Below are 17,766 nucleotides of genomic sequence, written 5' to 3'. Positions count from 1 at the left end.
AAGACACATCAGAGACACGTCAGCTTTTAATGTGTTAAAAGTTTTATGTCTTGTTTTAAGACCTTGATAAGTTTGCTCAAAGTAGAAGTAACGTCTCACCGACTTTAACCACTTCACTATCAACACAAAGATTAAATGTTTTATCTAATTACCCCCCAACCAGGAAAGTTATGTTATCGCCCCTGTCCGTTGGCCTGTTTGTTTGTCAGCAGGATTAAGCAAGAAGCACTCAACCAATTTCCATAACGAGTTAGGGTTTGGGCCAAGAGAGCACCCATCAATGTTTGGGGCAGATCTGTTAAGAGGGATAGATTCTAGAAGGTTTTAACAACTTCCTTTGGGACCGATAACCAATGCCTGTGTGCACTTTGGTTCTATCATTGGAGGGTTATTGGGCCTTGGCAGAGATATGCAATCCAGTGCCATTCTAGTTTCCTTTTTCTGTTGGTCACACCGAAAGCCAGCTGTTCTCTTCTCATAACCTCTTAACAACCTTACCCCGTCCATGTTACACCTTTGTTGTGCTCCAGCTGTCAGTCAAGGAGCCATGAATCAATAACGTGTCAGCCTTGCTATATCTCTCTCGCTTTCTTCCCACTGCTGAGGACATAAATGAGTTTGGAAGCCACAGCTCCTTTTTTCCACAGCTAGATTTTGTTCTTTTCTATTTCTTGCTAGGGAAGAAAAAAGACGATTGAGTTTTTACATCTCGATGTTCACCTCCCGGTCGGCCTTAGACAGCTATTCTTTGCCTTGACCCATTAAATCTCCACTTTGTTTGCCCCACTCTGTTTTTAACAAAAAAACGAATCTCCTGCTTTACTGCCAAGATTGAGTTGTTGACGCGGAGTGGTTGCGAGGTGGAAAACTGGTCAACTGGCTGAGGCCTCACTGTGCAATGCCAACAGACAGATATTCATTTATATCTAAAATAGGGCTACGACATTTCACATGAACTTATCGAGCCGTGGTTTCATCATGACAAAAGCTTTGGTCAGAGAGAGAGTTCATGTCAAAACAACTTGAACAACCTGAAATTATGATATGCCAACGACGACAATTGGACTGGTCAATTTTGGATTATAGCTGGAGGCACCCAAATGGAGCATGCACACAAATACTGAAATAAAATAGGATTTAATACGTACTCTCTTGCCTGGTGGTCCAGGTGGGCCAGCTTCTCCTGATGGACCTGGAGGACCCTGAAAACAAGCAAGGACAAGCAAAATATGCCATTAAAATAAACAATTGGCATTAACAAACAAATCAGAGCTGTGAATTCTGATGAGAGTGCAACTTGCTTCACCAAACCTCTCATTTTGTGTGGTAAAAGGATATTAACTCAGAGAGTATATCAGAATTTAGGGAATATTCGGACACAGAATAGTCTGAAAGAGTTCAGCTCAAACCCACAGATGGATAAGACACTGCACTGCCTGAGATAACATACTGTGCTCCAAGGGACACTGTCATCCAATTATCTCTGGGCTAATTGCAAGTAATGAAAGGATTTGTTTAATCATTTGCTTTAATAAATATTCAGAAAATTAAAAAGGAAAAAAAGATATTTATAATCTGAGTATGTTGGTATGCAGGGAAAAACCAAAGTATATATATGTTTTCTTGTCAAGGACAACTGAACATATGTTAATTTGCCTTCTAAACACTATTTTCCATTTTAGAGTTTTAGAATGCAATCAGAGTTCACAAACAACTCAAAAATGTGAGACTCATGGAGTAAACATTTTCTGTTTTTCTTTAGCTAATTTAAATTCATTAATGTTAATGAGAATCCCTTATTCCGATCCACATTAGCTTCTACTAAAGCGGTTGCTAATCCACCCAATGTCGGCGAGTTGGGATTCACTGCACTTTACACGGGGTCAGCACATTACCGTTTGCCTATTATTTCTAATTATACTTAATGAATCTGCAAAGCATATAGTAAAAGTCCATTTACCTCACACCCAAGAGAATGGGGTAAATATCATAAATTAAAATGCTGTAGTGTAAATTATTTACTCACTAAATATAATTACAGCTTTTACTGCAGGGAAACTGGTGGTAGATGACTACATTATAAAATAAACAAAAACAAAAGATATTCATATCCGTTCATACAGAAAGACAAGGTAACTGATTCTTAAGATAATTTGATTACTGTTAAGGTCTTTGTAAAACATCCCTTAAATGAAGTGTGAAAAGTACGTGATACACTTTCATTTAATCATTTGTTCAGTCTGAACACAACTTACCGCCTGACCGGACTCTCCATCCTCTCCCTTCTCTCCCGATTCACCATCAGTGCCCTGCAACAGACAGATGTGTAGGTTAGAAAAATGAATTGTTTAATTCATCGATTTAACACAAAGACCAACACAATTTATTACACATGGGTATTTTATGGGTTGATAATTGGTTAAAGATTTACTTACAGCAACACCAGCTTCTCCAGGAGGGCCAGGATCTCCAGGGAATCCAACAGGACCCTTTAAGAGAAATGAGATGCATGAGTGTAGCAGAAGAAATGCAAGGCGCCGCTTCCGAGAATTAATCTCCCTGGGTCCAGGCATTAAGAGCATGGTTAGTAATTTAGACAGTGATTTAGTCCATGGTGTACCTGCTAACAGCCACTGAAGGCAAATTGATGGACTTAATGATGATGTTGCAAATCCATGAGAAAAGGCGTCACTGACTTCCATTACCATGCAGGCATAAAATATAATCTCCTGCACTAAAAAGGCTTTTTAGCCCTCAAATATGTTCTAAGATAAAACTGCCGCCTGCCTCCAGGGTGTGTGTAGGTGGGGGTATTTTCCTTTAAAGCCATATGTTTTAGTCTGTGTGACTGAAAACCTCCTTTGCAGATTTAGCAGACTTACAGGGTTGCCCTTTGGACCATCGTCTCCAGGGGGTCCTTTGGCGCCAGCGGGTCCAGCTGCTCCAGGGGGGCCAGACTCTCCTTTCTCTCCTCTTTCACCTTTGGGTCCCTGTAGCGGACGGGGGCACATTTATTACACCAGTACCACAGAGGGCAGCCTTTAAAGAGTCTAAGATTTAACTGAATAGGGGTTAAAAACTGACATGTGGTGAGATCTCAGTGTGTGTCTGAAAAGTCAACAGGTGTTTTTCAGCACCAAAAGCTCTTAAATATGATGTTCCTGTTACTAGACAGAGCTGATACAAACACAGCTTCATATTTATACACGCAAAACCAATGAATCCATATTCCCCAATTACAATTAATATTTTGGATGTGATTTTCATATCAGTTGGTCAAAAAGTTTGATTTCTCCATCTTCTATTGCTTAATTTGTGCTGATAAAATGCAGCTCTCTTCCAGTTTTATGTGATTGTCCTTGTGGCATGAAATTATCTAGTAGATCTTCTAAAATTGTGATATAGTGTGAAAGCTGATGTTTTAAATTGGACATTGTGTTGGATTGCACTGTAGCCCAGGGAAGCGTTTTCTACTGATTCCAATGTTCACCCAGACAAAATCTAGTTTCATCCTTTGTGTGGCTTTAAATGTTTTTACTCAAATATAAAAAGTATATAACAGCAACAATTGAATATGCTACATATTTCCTTCAAAAATAACAAAATAAAGCCCCAAAACGGTCAAAAGTAAATCTAATTCCATCCATTTATTCTCTTAGATATGTTTGTTCCAATACTAAATGTAGCACTTGTATGGAAAAACCTGGAAAAACCTGAAACACAGTGGATTGTGACTGTTTTAAAGATGGAAACTTAAATGGCAAACTGACATTGGAGATGTCACTGACACCAGCAGTTTGATGGGGAACAAGCAGGGAACAATGTAAAAGTCTGTAATCAGGCTCCTGTGCCACTCGGCCATCTTCTACAATCTACTGTTATACCTCATAATGATAAACGAGGCCGCAGCGCTTATCAAGCCATGAGCGATGGGTGCTTAGTAAAAGTTTAGAGAAAAAAACATAAGGCTGATCAAAGAGTCGTGAATTTCTTTTTGGCAATAACAAATGCAAGCATGTGGATATGATAAATCATTGCATTTTTTAATTAATCAATCTATAATTAACTCTGACATGTGAGACAAATTACAAAACTTGGAGTTTACTACTGCCTCAGTGGGTCTATCAAAACAGGCCAAATTACAGCTAAAGGCTGCGCTCAGCAACACGGGCATCTGATGTGTTGCCGCCAACTTGCTTCACGGTGTCTGCAATCATTGTTCGTTAGGACACAAGCACCAGTCACTTCCCCCTGGTAATTGTGTCTTAAGAGTCTGGGAAGACACTTCATTTGGCAGACCATGTGAACATGGTGTGCAAAGCAGGAGAGCCAAGTTGAGATGAACTACCGGCCTCAATGTGATGAGCTTTCTCTGTGATGAATACACCTAGTCACTGTCTCGTTAAATTGGATTTTGTTTTATATTTGCCTGGAGCTATCCATTAAGAAACTGTTTTACCTGGGGATTACCTGATGTGGCTGATACTGTGACCTGTCTTACTGTAGCAAACATAAATTCCGCCAACCTTAGTGGTTTGCATATCAAGGTGAAGAGAAATTACTGTTTTTTTCAGCTTCAGCTACCAGGGTGGTGTGCTAAAGACTGAGAATATATGAGCAAGATCCACCAAATGCAAAAAATATATACATAAAGATGTTCAAACGTAAAGCATAGCACACAAATATTTAGCTTAAAACATTAGTAACACAAGAGCAGAGCTTACTTACCCCAGTTCCAGACTCTCCAGGTGTTCCTGGGTTTCCAGCCTCACCTTGTTCACCCTGTGGTTAAACAAATGTCAGTGTCTGGACAGATTAACCATCCACCTCACACACACACACAGACCTTCCACACTCAGGCAAAGCATTTGAAGTCACATCTAATACAAGAAGTGTCCTTACACACCACTACAGAAGCCAGAGAAAAAACTCTTAAACTCTAGTTGATTACAAGGCTGTTAAAAGTTACAGTAACTCCAAGTGCCCTCTTAAAGTGTTGGTAGCTTTTAATGTTTCATATTCCACAGTCATTTTAACAGCATTAAGTATTTATGGGGCAGCCGTCTGCCAAATGGCCGTAAAATGGCCGAACCTTGTTGGAAGTGTTGTAAAATAGACATTAATAGTGTCAACTCACTAACTGAGACAAAATGCCTGAGCGTGTGAAGTGATTAGACTGCAGGTGGTAACAGAGAGAGAGAGCTGGCTGGGGTTGCCCAGCAGTATTTCAGTCCCAGTGCCCGACATCATGCCAGGCAGGCAGAACACCCTGGGTGCATTGTTGTGCAATGGCGCTTACCTTCTCACCCACAGATCCCATGGGACCCACGCCGCCTGGAGGACCTTGTGGACCCTGCAGGAAATAAGGAAAGAGATAAGTCATTACCTGGGAGCGGACAACTGATCATATCCAAGGTTTTCAAAATAAGAAAGGTGAGGCAAAGCCATTAAACATGTAGCTATACTTACGTCACAGTCCTACAGGACACAGATTGTATTTGTAAAATTTGTAAAATACACATTTTTAGCAATCAGCCATACGTACGTCAGCTCCACTAGGACCCTGAGGACCTCTGGGACCAGGGGGACCAGGAGGGCCCTGCAGAAAAGAGACACAGGGTTGTTTAAAGTGCATTAAGCTATCATAAGAGGACGCACATGAAGCAGATGTGTCTCATACCATGGGTCCAACATCACCGTTCTCTCCCTTCTCACCAGGGGGTCCAGGAAGCCCCTGAGGATGAGAGAAATGAACAAGCAGTTATCAAAAAAGAAAATAATCGTGTTACAAGCACAAGGTGCTGTTGCATGAATAAGCAATAACGTTATTAATGATCAGAATTTGTTTTTGCTGTTTAGTGTGTTCACAGCAGCTGTTCCTGTTTGGAGATCTAATTGGAGATTGGATTTGATTGCTAGAATAAATTTGTAGTGGCGTTCTGAAATATTAAACATTGCATATCTTTGGGCCAGAATGTGCATTAATGAATCATGTGAATCTATGTTTTAACTGCCGCCCAGTCCTATTATCTGTGTCTATATTTAGTGAGCCTGTTCTGAGCAAGGTCAACAACACGTCTATTAGCAGATGAAGCGTAGACCCTCAAATCAGTCACTCTCCAGTGGATACACAACACAACTCAACTATTAGTATCATACACACTGCAGCTTAGTGGCAACACAAGAAAATATGTTTAACATTTCAAAGAACTGCATCAAAATATTATTTACGTTAGGGACTCTGTGATATAGAGGTTGCAGGTATCTCTACACCAGAGAGTGAGCACAGCAAGGAGTTTAATGTTCTGTATTAATACTCAGATGAAGCTGAGATGATTATATTCAGCAAACATGTAGCACAACACTCCCTGTCTGTTTGCTCTCCCTGTTGCCGTCAGTGACTTTCTCATCTTCACTGCGAGGTGCAGACATTCGGCAGATCCTGCTCACCGATGCATGTTAAATGAGCAGCGTGGTCAGGGCCTCATACGTGCGTTTGATCCCTGACATTTCTGCCAGTAATTGCTGTGATTAAATTGCTGTAGTGTGCTTTGCCCTCTGTGTGTGTTTGCTCTTGATTCAGAAGCAGTTTGTCATCAGTGTGAGGTGGAAGGTTGTGGGGGAAGAGATCTAAATCGATTCATTCCTCTACATGCGCTGACACCGAATGCTCACAACGCAGAGGAAAAAGACAATTGTGTTTGTGTGCATTGAGCTATGTCTAAAGCGCACGTTTGTGTTCGTGCTCGTGTTTGCATCTATTTGCTGTGCTACAAAGTGTGTGTAGCTTCATGCTGATTCCGCCCATGCAGAGAAATCTCATCTGTGTAAAGGTCGCCTCTAGTCTGAGATCGTTAGCTGTGCTACTAATTATGCAGCGCGGTAAATGTGTTCGACAAGGAACTGACTATCAGATCAGGTCAGTCCAAGCAATTAATGGAATAGCACTGGGAAGTGAACTACTTCCAATTAAAAGTCTATTGAACACAATCACGCAGAGATAGAATAGCACCTTGGTACGAAGAGTGGTCGTCTATGTAATTTCATTACAACACTGACCTCAATCTCTGCCGTGAACTTTTGTGGTGTTTATCTTAAGGAGCTGATCAGTAATGAACAGATTATTATTACTAATAAATAGACTCGGACTGTTATATTGCTACAAAACTATAAAACAAAGTAATAGAGTAGATTGGTTTGCTAGTGTGCTGCATCCTGGTGTGCCAAAACTGCATTTCTGGATATTTTGTCCAACATAACTGCTGCATATCAAAAAGCTAATTATAAAAGTGAAGAATAGCCTCATTCTGAAGCAGAATGAAGCAGAATATTTACTCTGACAAAGGCTCATTGTTGTGTGTGTGAATTCTCCACGAGGCAAGTGGACATTTTGACGTTGAGCCATATCCCAGGAGGGGATGGAGGGAGGAGCATGCCATTGAAAGGGGGTGAGAGATGTAATCAGTGAAGGTCAAAGCAAAGTCAGGATACAATGCACATTACAGATCCTATTAAAGCAGCGTAGACTGAGTATGCAACTGCGTGTTTTTGCCCATATTGAATGTATGAATGTTTTTAATAACTTATCGATGCTGCTATGGGCAAATTGCAAACTGCTGAGGCTAAGAATACATGACATTAGGATGAATGTTTAACTCCTTTACTTTTGGTTTATCAAGGTCCACAACACTTTATATTCAGCTCTACGTCATGTGCCTCCTACAGCACAAACCGGATGCATAGCAACAGGATAGAACAGATTATGAACCACAATATTGAGAATATCAAATGACTTAGAAGTGATGCCCTGGATTCATGTTTTCCTGCCGTGTGCTATTCCTCATCTGAAGAGTCAATCTCAGCAGCAACATGCAACACTTCACAGCAAATGTCTTATTATTATCTCGATAAAGCCAAGTCTGTGGCTTACAGAGAACTCTGTATTTTTATATCTCAGTGGTGAGTTTCTCATCCCCTGTGACTGCTGTGAGACCACAGTAGAAGACACGCTATCAGTAAACCAGTTAAAATATGGTTGCAACATAGTGGGAGCAGGTCTGAGGAAACCTTTGGAGCTTTGACTCCTCTTTATTTCAGACAGAAAATATGATGGTGGCACGTGTGTAGACGGTGGGGGCCAGTGGGTGCTTTCCCAACACCTGTATATCGCTACACTGAAAATAAACACTGTGATCTTTTTGATGTCATATGCTGCTGATATTTTGTCTCATTTCATATTATATGAAATTAAAGGACCAGGGTGTAGGATTAAGTGACATCTACTGGTGAACTTGCATTTTGCAGCTGAATACCCCTCACCTTACCCTCCACTTCTAAACATGAAGGAGATTGTCATAAAAACCCAAAAGGTTTTGAGTTTGTCCAAAAAACATGATGGCCTCCATGGAAAGAACCAGCTCCAGATGTAAATATAAAGTATTTAAATATAAAGGGCCAAGTGTAGGGTCAAGAAAAAAACAATTTGTACAATTTAGGTGAATGCACGCAAGCAAAAACATTACTAGGATTATTTAATGTTCAATTTCTGCCATTAAAAATCTTAATCTTACACATTGGACCTTTAAGATTAAGTCTTGAGAATTGAATATGAAATTATAGTAAATGTTTGGTGTCTATTAAAGCAGAGTCTAGTAAAGGTAAGATCCAGTTGGCATCCATTCGTCATTTTCTGTACATATACACACTGTTTGTGTTTACAGATTACATGTACATGTAACTATATAGCATTAATGCACCCAACAACTCCCATAAATGTTTAAAAATATGCCCTCTACAACTGCTCAGGTAAGCAGGAAATCATAACCTACACATACACATGTGACCGGCACTGACCTGCAGACCGATGGGACCAGGTGGTCCTGGGAAACCTCTGGAGCCTTCATCTCCCTTCTGTCCAAACATACCCTGCTGACCTCTGGGACCAGGCTCTCCATCACCTCCCTGAGGAAACACATACACACGTTTACTCTCCATTTGAACATTATTACTGAATACATGACAAGACAATGTCTGTTCTTGTTCTTGTTCGTGTGTATTCTCTCCACAAACCCATGGCCACTGACATTTTCATAGATAGAGAATATGTGTGTGATGCTTACTGATGTAAAACAACTTGTGGAGAAGAAAGTGTAAATTGATTACAAATCTCAGTTATCTGCAGTGTCTCCTATTAAGAAATACTATCAACTGCACATTGTCCTGTCTGTCTTTCTGTCAGGATTGTCTCGCTATTCACACAACACATTAATGGCCAGTTACAGCAGGTTCATCAGCGCAGTACAGGACAGTTGTGGAGAACTTACAGCAGGACCTGGGGCACCAATGGGACCTTGGAGACCAGCTGGGCCGGGTGGACCCTGAACATGAGAAAAAAAAAGATAGTTGGTCGCACAACATCCCAGAATGGTCGCAAAAAAGTAACAGCAATCATGCATTGCTTTGTGATGCGTGAACACATCAGTGACTTTTTAATTACTGCGAATAAAGGGTTGAAATGTGTGCGTGACACAGAAAGGAATGGACATAACGCACCTGTTCTCCTTTGTCCGCTTTGCTTCCTTTCTGACCGGGCTCTCCAACCTCTCCCTGGGAAAGAGAAACACACACACACACACACACACACAGTCAACCATCTCGGATCAGCTCTGCTTTCTCTCTGAATGTCAACAGCTTATTTCAAATCACAGAAAAGCCTCATTTTTAACACTAACAACCATTATCTGCACATATTTGGAAAACTTTTTTTTCTAGTTAATTCCATAGCCAACCACTGCAGTGACATATGGTTGGATACGGAACCTGAAGGCACATAATGATTGCAGGGAATCAGCAACAGTATTTTACTTTTACATCTCTTCTGACACATTTTACATTTTGCACTGGCACATTTTGTGATGAGGACGGGTTGGAAACAGATTTCCATACAGATGGTCTGAGTGAGAACATGGGGAAGAGGACTGATCAGTAAAATTGTTCAGTCCTAAAACTCATCCCAGTCTGGGGATGAATAAGGAGTAACTGATGGGCGGTGGTGAGACACATCATGTAATCTGACATGGGTGGCCTTCACCCAGGACATCATAATTCTACAGTGGGAAAACTAGCTTTTTCTTTCTCTTTTGTATCTGAAGATTAACATAACTACAAACAAATGTATATAGTGGCCTGGCTCCAGACCCTTTTTTTTGTACATTTGCCTTATCTTTATATATTAATTTATGTTATGTGTGGTTGTCCTGACCTTGTCACCATCCTCTCCCGGTGGACCCTGAGGTCCAGCAGGCCCTGGCAGACCAACGGGACCCTGGACACCATCACGACCAGCCGGACCTAGAGGCCCTTTCTCACCCTAGAAGGACAACGACATCTGATGAAATTATATTTTGCAAACACAAACAGCAGAGGTGAAGTTCAAAGGAAGAAATGGGGACTAGGGGAGAAAAAAGAAATACTTACAGGTGCTCCCTTCTCACCAGCAGGACCTGGAGGACCCTGAGGGCCAGGTCTACCAGACAAGCCAATGGGACCAGCTTGACCGGCAGAACCTCTCTCTCCAGGAGAACCCTGTGTGAGACAGAAAGAGACGTGATGAGTCTAAGTTAAATCCATAGAAGGCAGAAGGCAGGTTTTTCTTTATTGTGGAGACGACAAGTATTTCATGTTTGGTAAGGCTGTATGATATATAATCCCTGTGCTGGACAACAACCATTAGACATCTACAAAGCTAGAGCTGAGTTCTTCCACTAATGGATCAACACACATACGAAGAAAACCTTTTCCAGAAGATTAATAAAAAAATAGCAGGGGCCACACACAGTAACACTTGGCTTTTGAGTTCTAATAGCGCCGGCATTATCTGCTGCCGGCAAACTGACGTCCCGGTTTCTCTGTCGCTCCTGCTGCTGGAAAATGCATTTCTTAAAGAAAGAAAGTGGCCGCTGCTGCTGCTGCTGCAGTGTATCAGTACTCACATACAGGAGCTCAGTATTCACCAATATCCATTAAACATCATGGAGAATGACACTCAGCATTTATTTTTTTCTGCTGCACTATGTCAACTCTCTGTTTACCTGCATGCACACTACTTTTATCAGCTAGGGGAGACAACCTTTCCTGCAAACTGTAAAAGCAGAACCAAAGCACAGATACAGACAGTTCTATGTTTTTTATTTAACTAGTGCAGTTCCTGTTCTGTTCTAAGCAGTGCCTGCGTGGAATGTACCTTTCTTTCTGAAACTGTAAAAGTGACCTGCGTTCTAGATACACACAGTGTTTTCTTGCATTAGTAGACAGATAGATGAATCCCTGACGTAAAGACTATGATAAAATCATTGAAGACGTGAATCACAGAACTATCCTGAACAGACTGTGAGTTTAAGTTTCGCCTGGTAAATGTTGGAGGCAAATAAATCTACTTTAACATGTCAAATGTGACTTTGAACTGCAATTAACCTTTCCCTATATTTGATTTTGTTATATTTTTAATGTACAATGCAATTTTAATTAACACCTCTGGCTAATTGACAACGTGACATGTTTTTGTATTACTTTGGTTGCTTACAAAACACATAAGTGGTTGAAAAGCGAATAAAGCACCTGTCGTGATTAGGGATTAAGAAATAACTGTTGTGACAGAAACACTCGGAGACATCATGCTGCCCACGCAATGTGTTTTATGAAGAATCTCCCTGTGACGATCTGAGGCGCTAAGTGCCAGGATGCGACCTGCTGGGACTGATGAGGGATGTGTTGGAGCTACGCCCGGGATGACTAGACACTGTGACTCACCATATGGATTTTCTCCTGGTTTTAGTAGTGTGTGTGTGTGTGTGTTCGTGTGTGTGTGTGTGTGTGTGTGTGTGTGTTTGTTTGGGTTTGTGTGCCAAGAGGCAATGAAGCAAACAGTGTTGATACCCAGCCACTATCGCACATCGCTTTGGAGTCGCTGTGTGCAGTGGGACGAGATGATATGAAATGATGAATAAAAAATTGTAAATTACCCGCAGGTGACGTGACTACACTGGCTAAATGACTTTATATAAGTGTTACACGTGTACTTAGTTCACTTGCTGCAATTGAATTAATTTACTGTGTTTTATTGTCTCTGAACCTTGTTTTCCTTCATCAGATCTGATCTGATCCTACTGAAAAAATATCTCAGACTCGTCTTTCTGTTTAGCTACAGTTGGGATGTCCTCAAGCAAAACACCTAATCTATCTGCTGCAGTGGGAAATGCACTGGACATCTGAAGAATGTGCGAGTGAGTATAAATTTAAGGGATGGCAACACTGGCCAGCGGAAAAAAGAGGATACATCTCATCCAACTTCCCCCCAGGCAATGAAGACTCAAACACATAACTAACGTACTGTTTGTTGTGTTGCCTGAAACAGACAAAAACCTCCCTGCAAACATAAAGATGACTAAGCAGTTTTTTTATCCTTTTCCTTTTTGGGCAGGAGGGGTATCGAATACCAAAATAAATTCTTACAGCAAATTAAGTTACGATTCTAAATCTTTTTCTGCCAAAATGTAAACTGTCTCTGTTTCTTGGCACATGCCGGGGTCACAAAAACATGAAATATGCTGAACAAGCATCCGCAATAAGCAATAAAAACAAATCTAAAAATCCAATACATTGAGGAAGGACATTTTGTCTGTGAATTTCCCGAAGGGGCTTTGACTTCAGGTAACAGTGTACTTACAACAGGACCGGATGGACCCTGGGGCCCCTCTCCTCCCTTCAGACCTGCAGGACCCTGAGGAAAAGAAAGACAATAAAGACGTGAGTATACTTTCTTGACAGACCAGTAAATATGTTATATGTGGCCATGCAGCCTTGCATTTCAACAGCTCCATTATCAGGCACCAATCCTGTATTCCTTCACTGTTTTGTCACTTCAGCCAAACACCACCTGTAAGCACTTCCCTAGGAAATATCATTGCCCTGTCACTTTCATCCTGAGAGACCACCGGCATAAACCAGATGCCATAAAACATACAACATGGAAAACCCACATGCATGATAGGTAACAACCCCTTCACGCGCATCAATCATTTCTTGTGGATACTGTAGCTGGAGGACGGGGGGACTTCATTGCACATAAGTGGTTGATAAACATGATTGTGTGTATGTGGAATTTAGTGTTTGTTTTGTTCTGCACATGCTAACCTGTGGTTTTCATGCAGCTGTGTGTATAGTGTATTTCATGCATGTGAGTTCTCCTGTTTGTCAATACACAAAGAGGGTGTGAGTGTGTGTGTGTGTTGCGCCCTTGTGGGCCACAAAAGAGCGCATGGCAGTATGGGTAATGAGTCTCTGCTGGCCGTGGCTGTGTGCTGGAGTAAATTACAACGGCAGGAAACAATCAGGGGTACTGCTGCCCTATAGAGTCTGACTGACCTTGAGGATCCAGGCTCCACACATCACTACCTGTCCCCACAGTACGGCCGCCCAGTCTATTTGCTAATGTGTCCCATTTAATAATTTATTAAGTAAATAATGCATACCAAGGAACAAACAAATACCTTTGCTGACCCGAGAAAATAATGGCACTGAAATATGGAAAACAATTCAAGATCTTGACCTTAACTCGGGAATGATTTTACAATTCGTTTCCAAACAACGGCCTGTTTGCATAACAGAGGCCACTGATGCATTGCTGCGGTTAAAACAGTGGTGTGAGTGGCGTTTGAGCGATGCAGAGGCACGCCTATTCATTTGTTAGATGTCGCTTCAGATTTCTTCTGCACCGGATTGATTGCTCGGAGCGAATTCCAAGGCTGATGTCTCTAATGAAGTCAGTGGCTCTACAGAGTTCCTGGCTCGTGTGTAATGTGGCAACCTTCTGTCACTTTCTATTAGCAGATGCATGTAACCGGAAGCAATGATGAAGAAGTGCAGGTGGAGGGGAGCGCTTACCGTGGCACCAGGTAGACCTCGCTCTCCGGGGAAGCCTCGAAGGCCAGGGGGACCGTCTTTACCTGTGGATCCCTGAGGTCCAGGGTCTCCCTAATAACAGAGTCAAACATAGTCAGGGTTAGTGTGGTTCACTACATGGTGCATTATACAAAATCACAATACTTATGAAGACCATGTTACGTTTAATGAGGGATTCAAATTACAGTGCATGAAAAATGTTTTGCTGCTGAGCAACGGGAAAATAATATTTTATATATATCTGATTGGCAAAGTTTTCTCCAAGATAGATAAGATAAGAAAAAATTAGATTGAATGTTATTTATATAAATACATCTACTGCTGTAACAATATTACCGTTTGTCACATAGAGGTACTTTCTACGGAAGAACTACAAATTTGAGTTGGTTTCTTTCACTTTGTTTGTCCGCTCACTCTGTGACACTCTATCAGTCATTACCATGTTCAAATTCAAAGTCAAAGACTGGAACTTTCCTATTTAGAGTATTCTCTTGTTTTTTATTTAAAATTGAGTCATCTACAAACTCAATTTGAATGTTAAGTTTTTGCTTGTGAAATGATAAATTGATCTTGACATGGTGTCGATAAGGGTTTCGGAGGCGCAAAGCATATGACAGCTAATTCTTGAAAACTGCAGTACACCAATCTTCAGAAATGTCTGCCTCCTCTGAGCCCCCCTGGCGAAATGTGTATATGAAGACATGTTCCAGTATTTATGTATTAAACATGAAGTACTACCATGCACAGCTGGTAATTGAACAAGAGAGGGCTCTAACAAATAATAATACAGATTGAAAAGCATATGACAAGCAAATACTATATACACTAATGGCTTTGTACATCACACCAGCAACAGATGCATACTTGTTTTGTAGCTGACATGCATCTTAATGGGCCATTAGCTGCAATTAGTTTGAAGTATGTAGGTATTCCGTGGAATCATTAGCGCCGTCTCCACAGTCAATACACAAGCCTCAGCGCTGATTATACGTTCACATAAACAGCCACAACACGAAGCAGACAGATGACGGTCTTTTTACACTCACTGTGTGTTTGGAGACAGATTCTTTTTTTGTTTAAGAGGTTAAAAAATACATAAAAGTTCAGGGGCGAATCCAAAAATATGTGGACAAAAACTTCTGAATGCTTACTCCCAAAAATGTCATTAAAATGTCAGCTTCTGCAGCTGTTTGCACACTCCTCCATCTTCCTTCAGCTCACAGACTAAACTCTAAAACTCCCTTTGTTTTCTGCCTCCTCAAAGGAACCATACCAACTGTTTGCTGCAAGGTAACTTTATTTAGTTCTTGGTTTGTTTTTTACACCACACTTCTAAAACCAAGACATTTGACTTCAGAAAAAGTTACTCCTGACTTCTCTCTCTTTTCTTTTCTGTTGGCAGGCTGACTTATCTGCAAACAGGGAGGCACAGAAGAGTTGGCTTGAGAGGTATAAGAAGATTTGGGCTCTGCTGCCAAAACCTCGACAAAGTGTCCCTGGCATACTGATGCAGGGGCCTGAGCAGAGCGGGGGGGGGGGGGGGGGGGGGGTCTGGTGAGTGGCAGAGGGTTTGGAGTTAGCCGATGGACTTGATTAAACTGTCTGCTTGGGGAAGACGGTGAGAAAATGAGGATCTGAAGGAGGGGATGGGGAGCGGGGCCATGCTGAGTGCTCCTGGGAGTCAGCGTGGTGGTTTGGAGCAGCCCATACTTCTACAAAATGGCTACTGTCTGCTCCTAATGGGCACTCAATTGCCGGGCAGATAGATCCAGGGCGGGAGGGAATGTAGCCAGATGCTCCCTGGAACTCAGCTACTGTATCTTCCACAGTCGCTTGCCAGAGCGAGAGTGATGGCGAGACTCAGTGCTTTGGCGTTTCTGGGTGAATTTATTGCTACAGATTTATTCCTGCTTTCCCCCACGTTTTATTTAAGCAATCCAGTAGTCTACTGAGATTTGCATGCCCTCAAGAAACATAATTGCTTGTGAATGCAGCAGGTTACTTCTGCAAAATCAAATCATGTACAATAATTGCAAACTGCATAAGTTCAATTTTCAGGCTGCCTATATGCTGTTGATCTCTATATCAACCTCACTGGCTCCGTCTCTTCTGTGTAACTAACACAAATTTATTATAGCTCATGAGAAAAGCCGAGCTTGCTCTTTTTCTTTTTGTGAATTACGATGTGTATCCGTAAGCCAGTGGGTGAGAGAAGGGGATGTTGTGGTACTGTGATCAAATAAATGAGCATTCCTTTCAGATTAATAATCTTTAGACAGCTAACTAGTGTCCTTTAGTACAGGAAATGTATATGATCAGTTTAAGATCTATCAATAAACGTTGGCCAGTCTTGTTTTTTCTACCTTTGCTCCCTCCTTGCCAGCAGCACCTGGAAGACCCTGTTCTCCTGGTGGACCTGGGGGTCCAGGGTGGCCTCTCTCACCAACAGGACCGGTCTCTCCAGTGGGTCCCTGAGAGGATATCACACAGTTTTGTATTATTTACGATTCAACATTTCAACAATACTTTATGAATCATTGATAAAAAAATGAATGTCATCCATTTTATTAAAATGTAACATTACATTACCTGGGGTCCGACAACACCTCCTGGGCCTGGTGGACCAGTTTTGCCTTGGAAACCCTGAGAGAAAGATGACAACTTGTTTATAACAACAACAGAAACACACAGCCTATCTAATGAAGCCAAAAATAAAGAAACCATATTGATTCCACTTGAGTTTGTTTCAGCCGATAAGCAGGGATTTAGGTTGTGGGTGTTTCCTTGATATAGGATCAAGAGGCTTTTTCAGGTTATGTTCACAAATCAAGGACAGATTCTGTTATATTAGAATGCTGGGCAATAAACCGCTGCAGGTGCTGTAGGTGTTCATTATCTGAAAACTGCAATCATTAGAAAGTTGCTGAAAGAAATAGGAAACGTGAGATGAGACAAAGATCGTCAGGTGGAATCAAACCAGATCTTGAGGCACTGCATATTCATCTTGTTTACTCTACCTGAACATACAGCATCTAACAGCACAAAATTCCTTTAATCATAGTGGTGATGAGACAAAAACAACCCAGAGCAAAAAGCCTATTATCCAGATACCTGACTCCTATGAGACGATAATGATGCTCAGCGTCCTCTGAATGTGTAATTATGCATCTGCTAGCTACCTCATAAGCCAGGAGTATTATCATTCTGCCACTGTGAACCTATAGTTAGTTATTGTTCAATTTCAGAGAGGTGACACACTGTATATATCCTTATTAGGCAATGATAACTTTTTATATTGTAGGTCTAATAATGGCATTTCATAATGATGTCATTGTGTAATTTATACCATATACCATACGAGTGATTGGTTAAGATAAAAAATACTATGATTGGTTGCAAAAGTAAATTACATGATACTATGTGTCGAGTTTTCGGTGGAAGAAACAATACCCTGCATGCTCGACTCTAATAATTATAATAATCGTTCTTAATGAGTTAGCACAGCATTCTTCAAGGGAAAACACAGAAGTTGAACGATAAAGTTCTGCTGCAAGTTTCCTGATTTGCATTGCAGTGTTTCCTATGGATATGTTGGGATTCAGAAAGCAGAACAAGACAAGGCAAAAACGATATAGGACTCAACACTGTAGCACAAATCAGATGAACTTCTGTCTTCTGGGAACAGAGCAATTCAATCTGCATTGGTTTGAGTCTTTTTTCCAATTACAGTGTCCACAATCCAATGACTCTACAGTGTATTCCCCAAGTGTTAACCCAGCACGAAGGATAGAAGTTCACTGAATCAAT

General features: G+C 41.2%; 1 protein-coding gene across 3 annotated transcripts in view; it reads right to left on the bottom strand.

Moving 5' to 3' along the window:
* col11a1a (collagen, type XI, alpha 1a) overlaps positions 1 to 17,766 on the bottom strand; it is a 73,005-nt gene that overhangs the window by 10,910 nt on the left and 44,329 nt on the right. For all 3 annotated transcript variants that reach the window (XM_061093884.1, XM_061093883.1, XM_061093882.1), the window contains exons 38-54: positions 16,549 to 16,602; positions 16,323 to 16,430; positions 13,942 to 14,031; positions 12,725 to 12,778; positions 10,477 to 10,584; positions 10,262 to 10,369; positions 9,553 to 9,606; positions 9,324 to 9,377; positions 8,854 to 8,961; positions 5,681 to 5,734; positions 5,546 to 5,599; positions 5,300 to 5,353; positions 4,729 to 4,782; positions 2,883 to 2,990; positions 2,436 to 2,489; positions 2,256 to 2,309; positions 1,149 to 1,202 (exon numbers count right to left, since the gene is read on the bottom strand). In XM_061093884.1, the coding sequence (XP_060949867.1) occupies positions 1,149 to 1,202; positions 2,256 to 2,309; positions 2,436 to 2,489; positions 2,883 to 2,990; positions 4,729 to 4,782; positions 5,300 to 5,353; positions 5,546 to 5,599; positions 5,681 to 5,734; positions 8,854 to 8,961; positions 9,324 to 9,377; positions 9,553 to 9,606; positions 10,262 to 10,369; positions 10,477 to 10,584; positions 12,725 to 12,778; positions 13,942 to 14,031; positions 16,323 to 16,430; positions 16,549 to 16,602 (1,224 nt within the window). The remainder of the gene's footprint in view (positions 1 to 1,148; positions 1,203 to 2,255; positions 2,310 to 2,435; positions 2,490 to 2,882; positions 2,991 to 4,728; positions 4,783 to 5,299; positions 5,354 to 5,545; positions 5,600 to 5,680; positions 5,735 to 8,853; positions 8,962 to 9,323; positions 9,378 to 9,552; positions 9,607 to 10,261; positions 10,370 to 10,476; positions 10,585 to 12,724; positions 12,779 to 13,941; positions 14,032 to 16,322; positions 16,431 to 16,548; positions 16,603 to 17,766) is intronic.

This window comes from Limanda limanda, chromosome 20 (genome assembly GCF_963576545.1).
Source record: "Limanda limanda chromosome 20, fLimLim1.1, whole genome shotgun sequence".
In the NCBI taxonomy this organism is placed as follows: domain Eukaryota; kingdom Metazoa; phylum Chordata; class Actinopteri; order Pleuronectiformes; family Pleuronectidae; genus Limanda; species Limanda limanda.
Note: the sequence above shows the minus strand (reverse complement) of the source record. Positions and strands in the feature narration are given on the sequence as shown.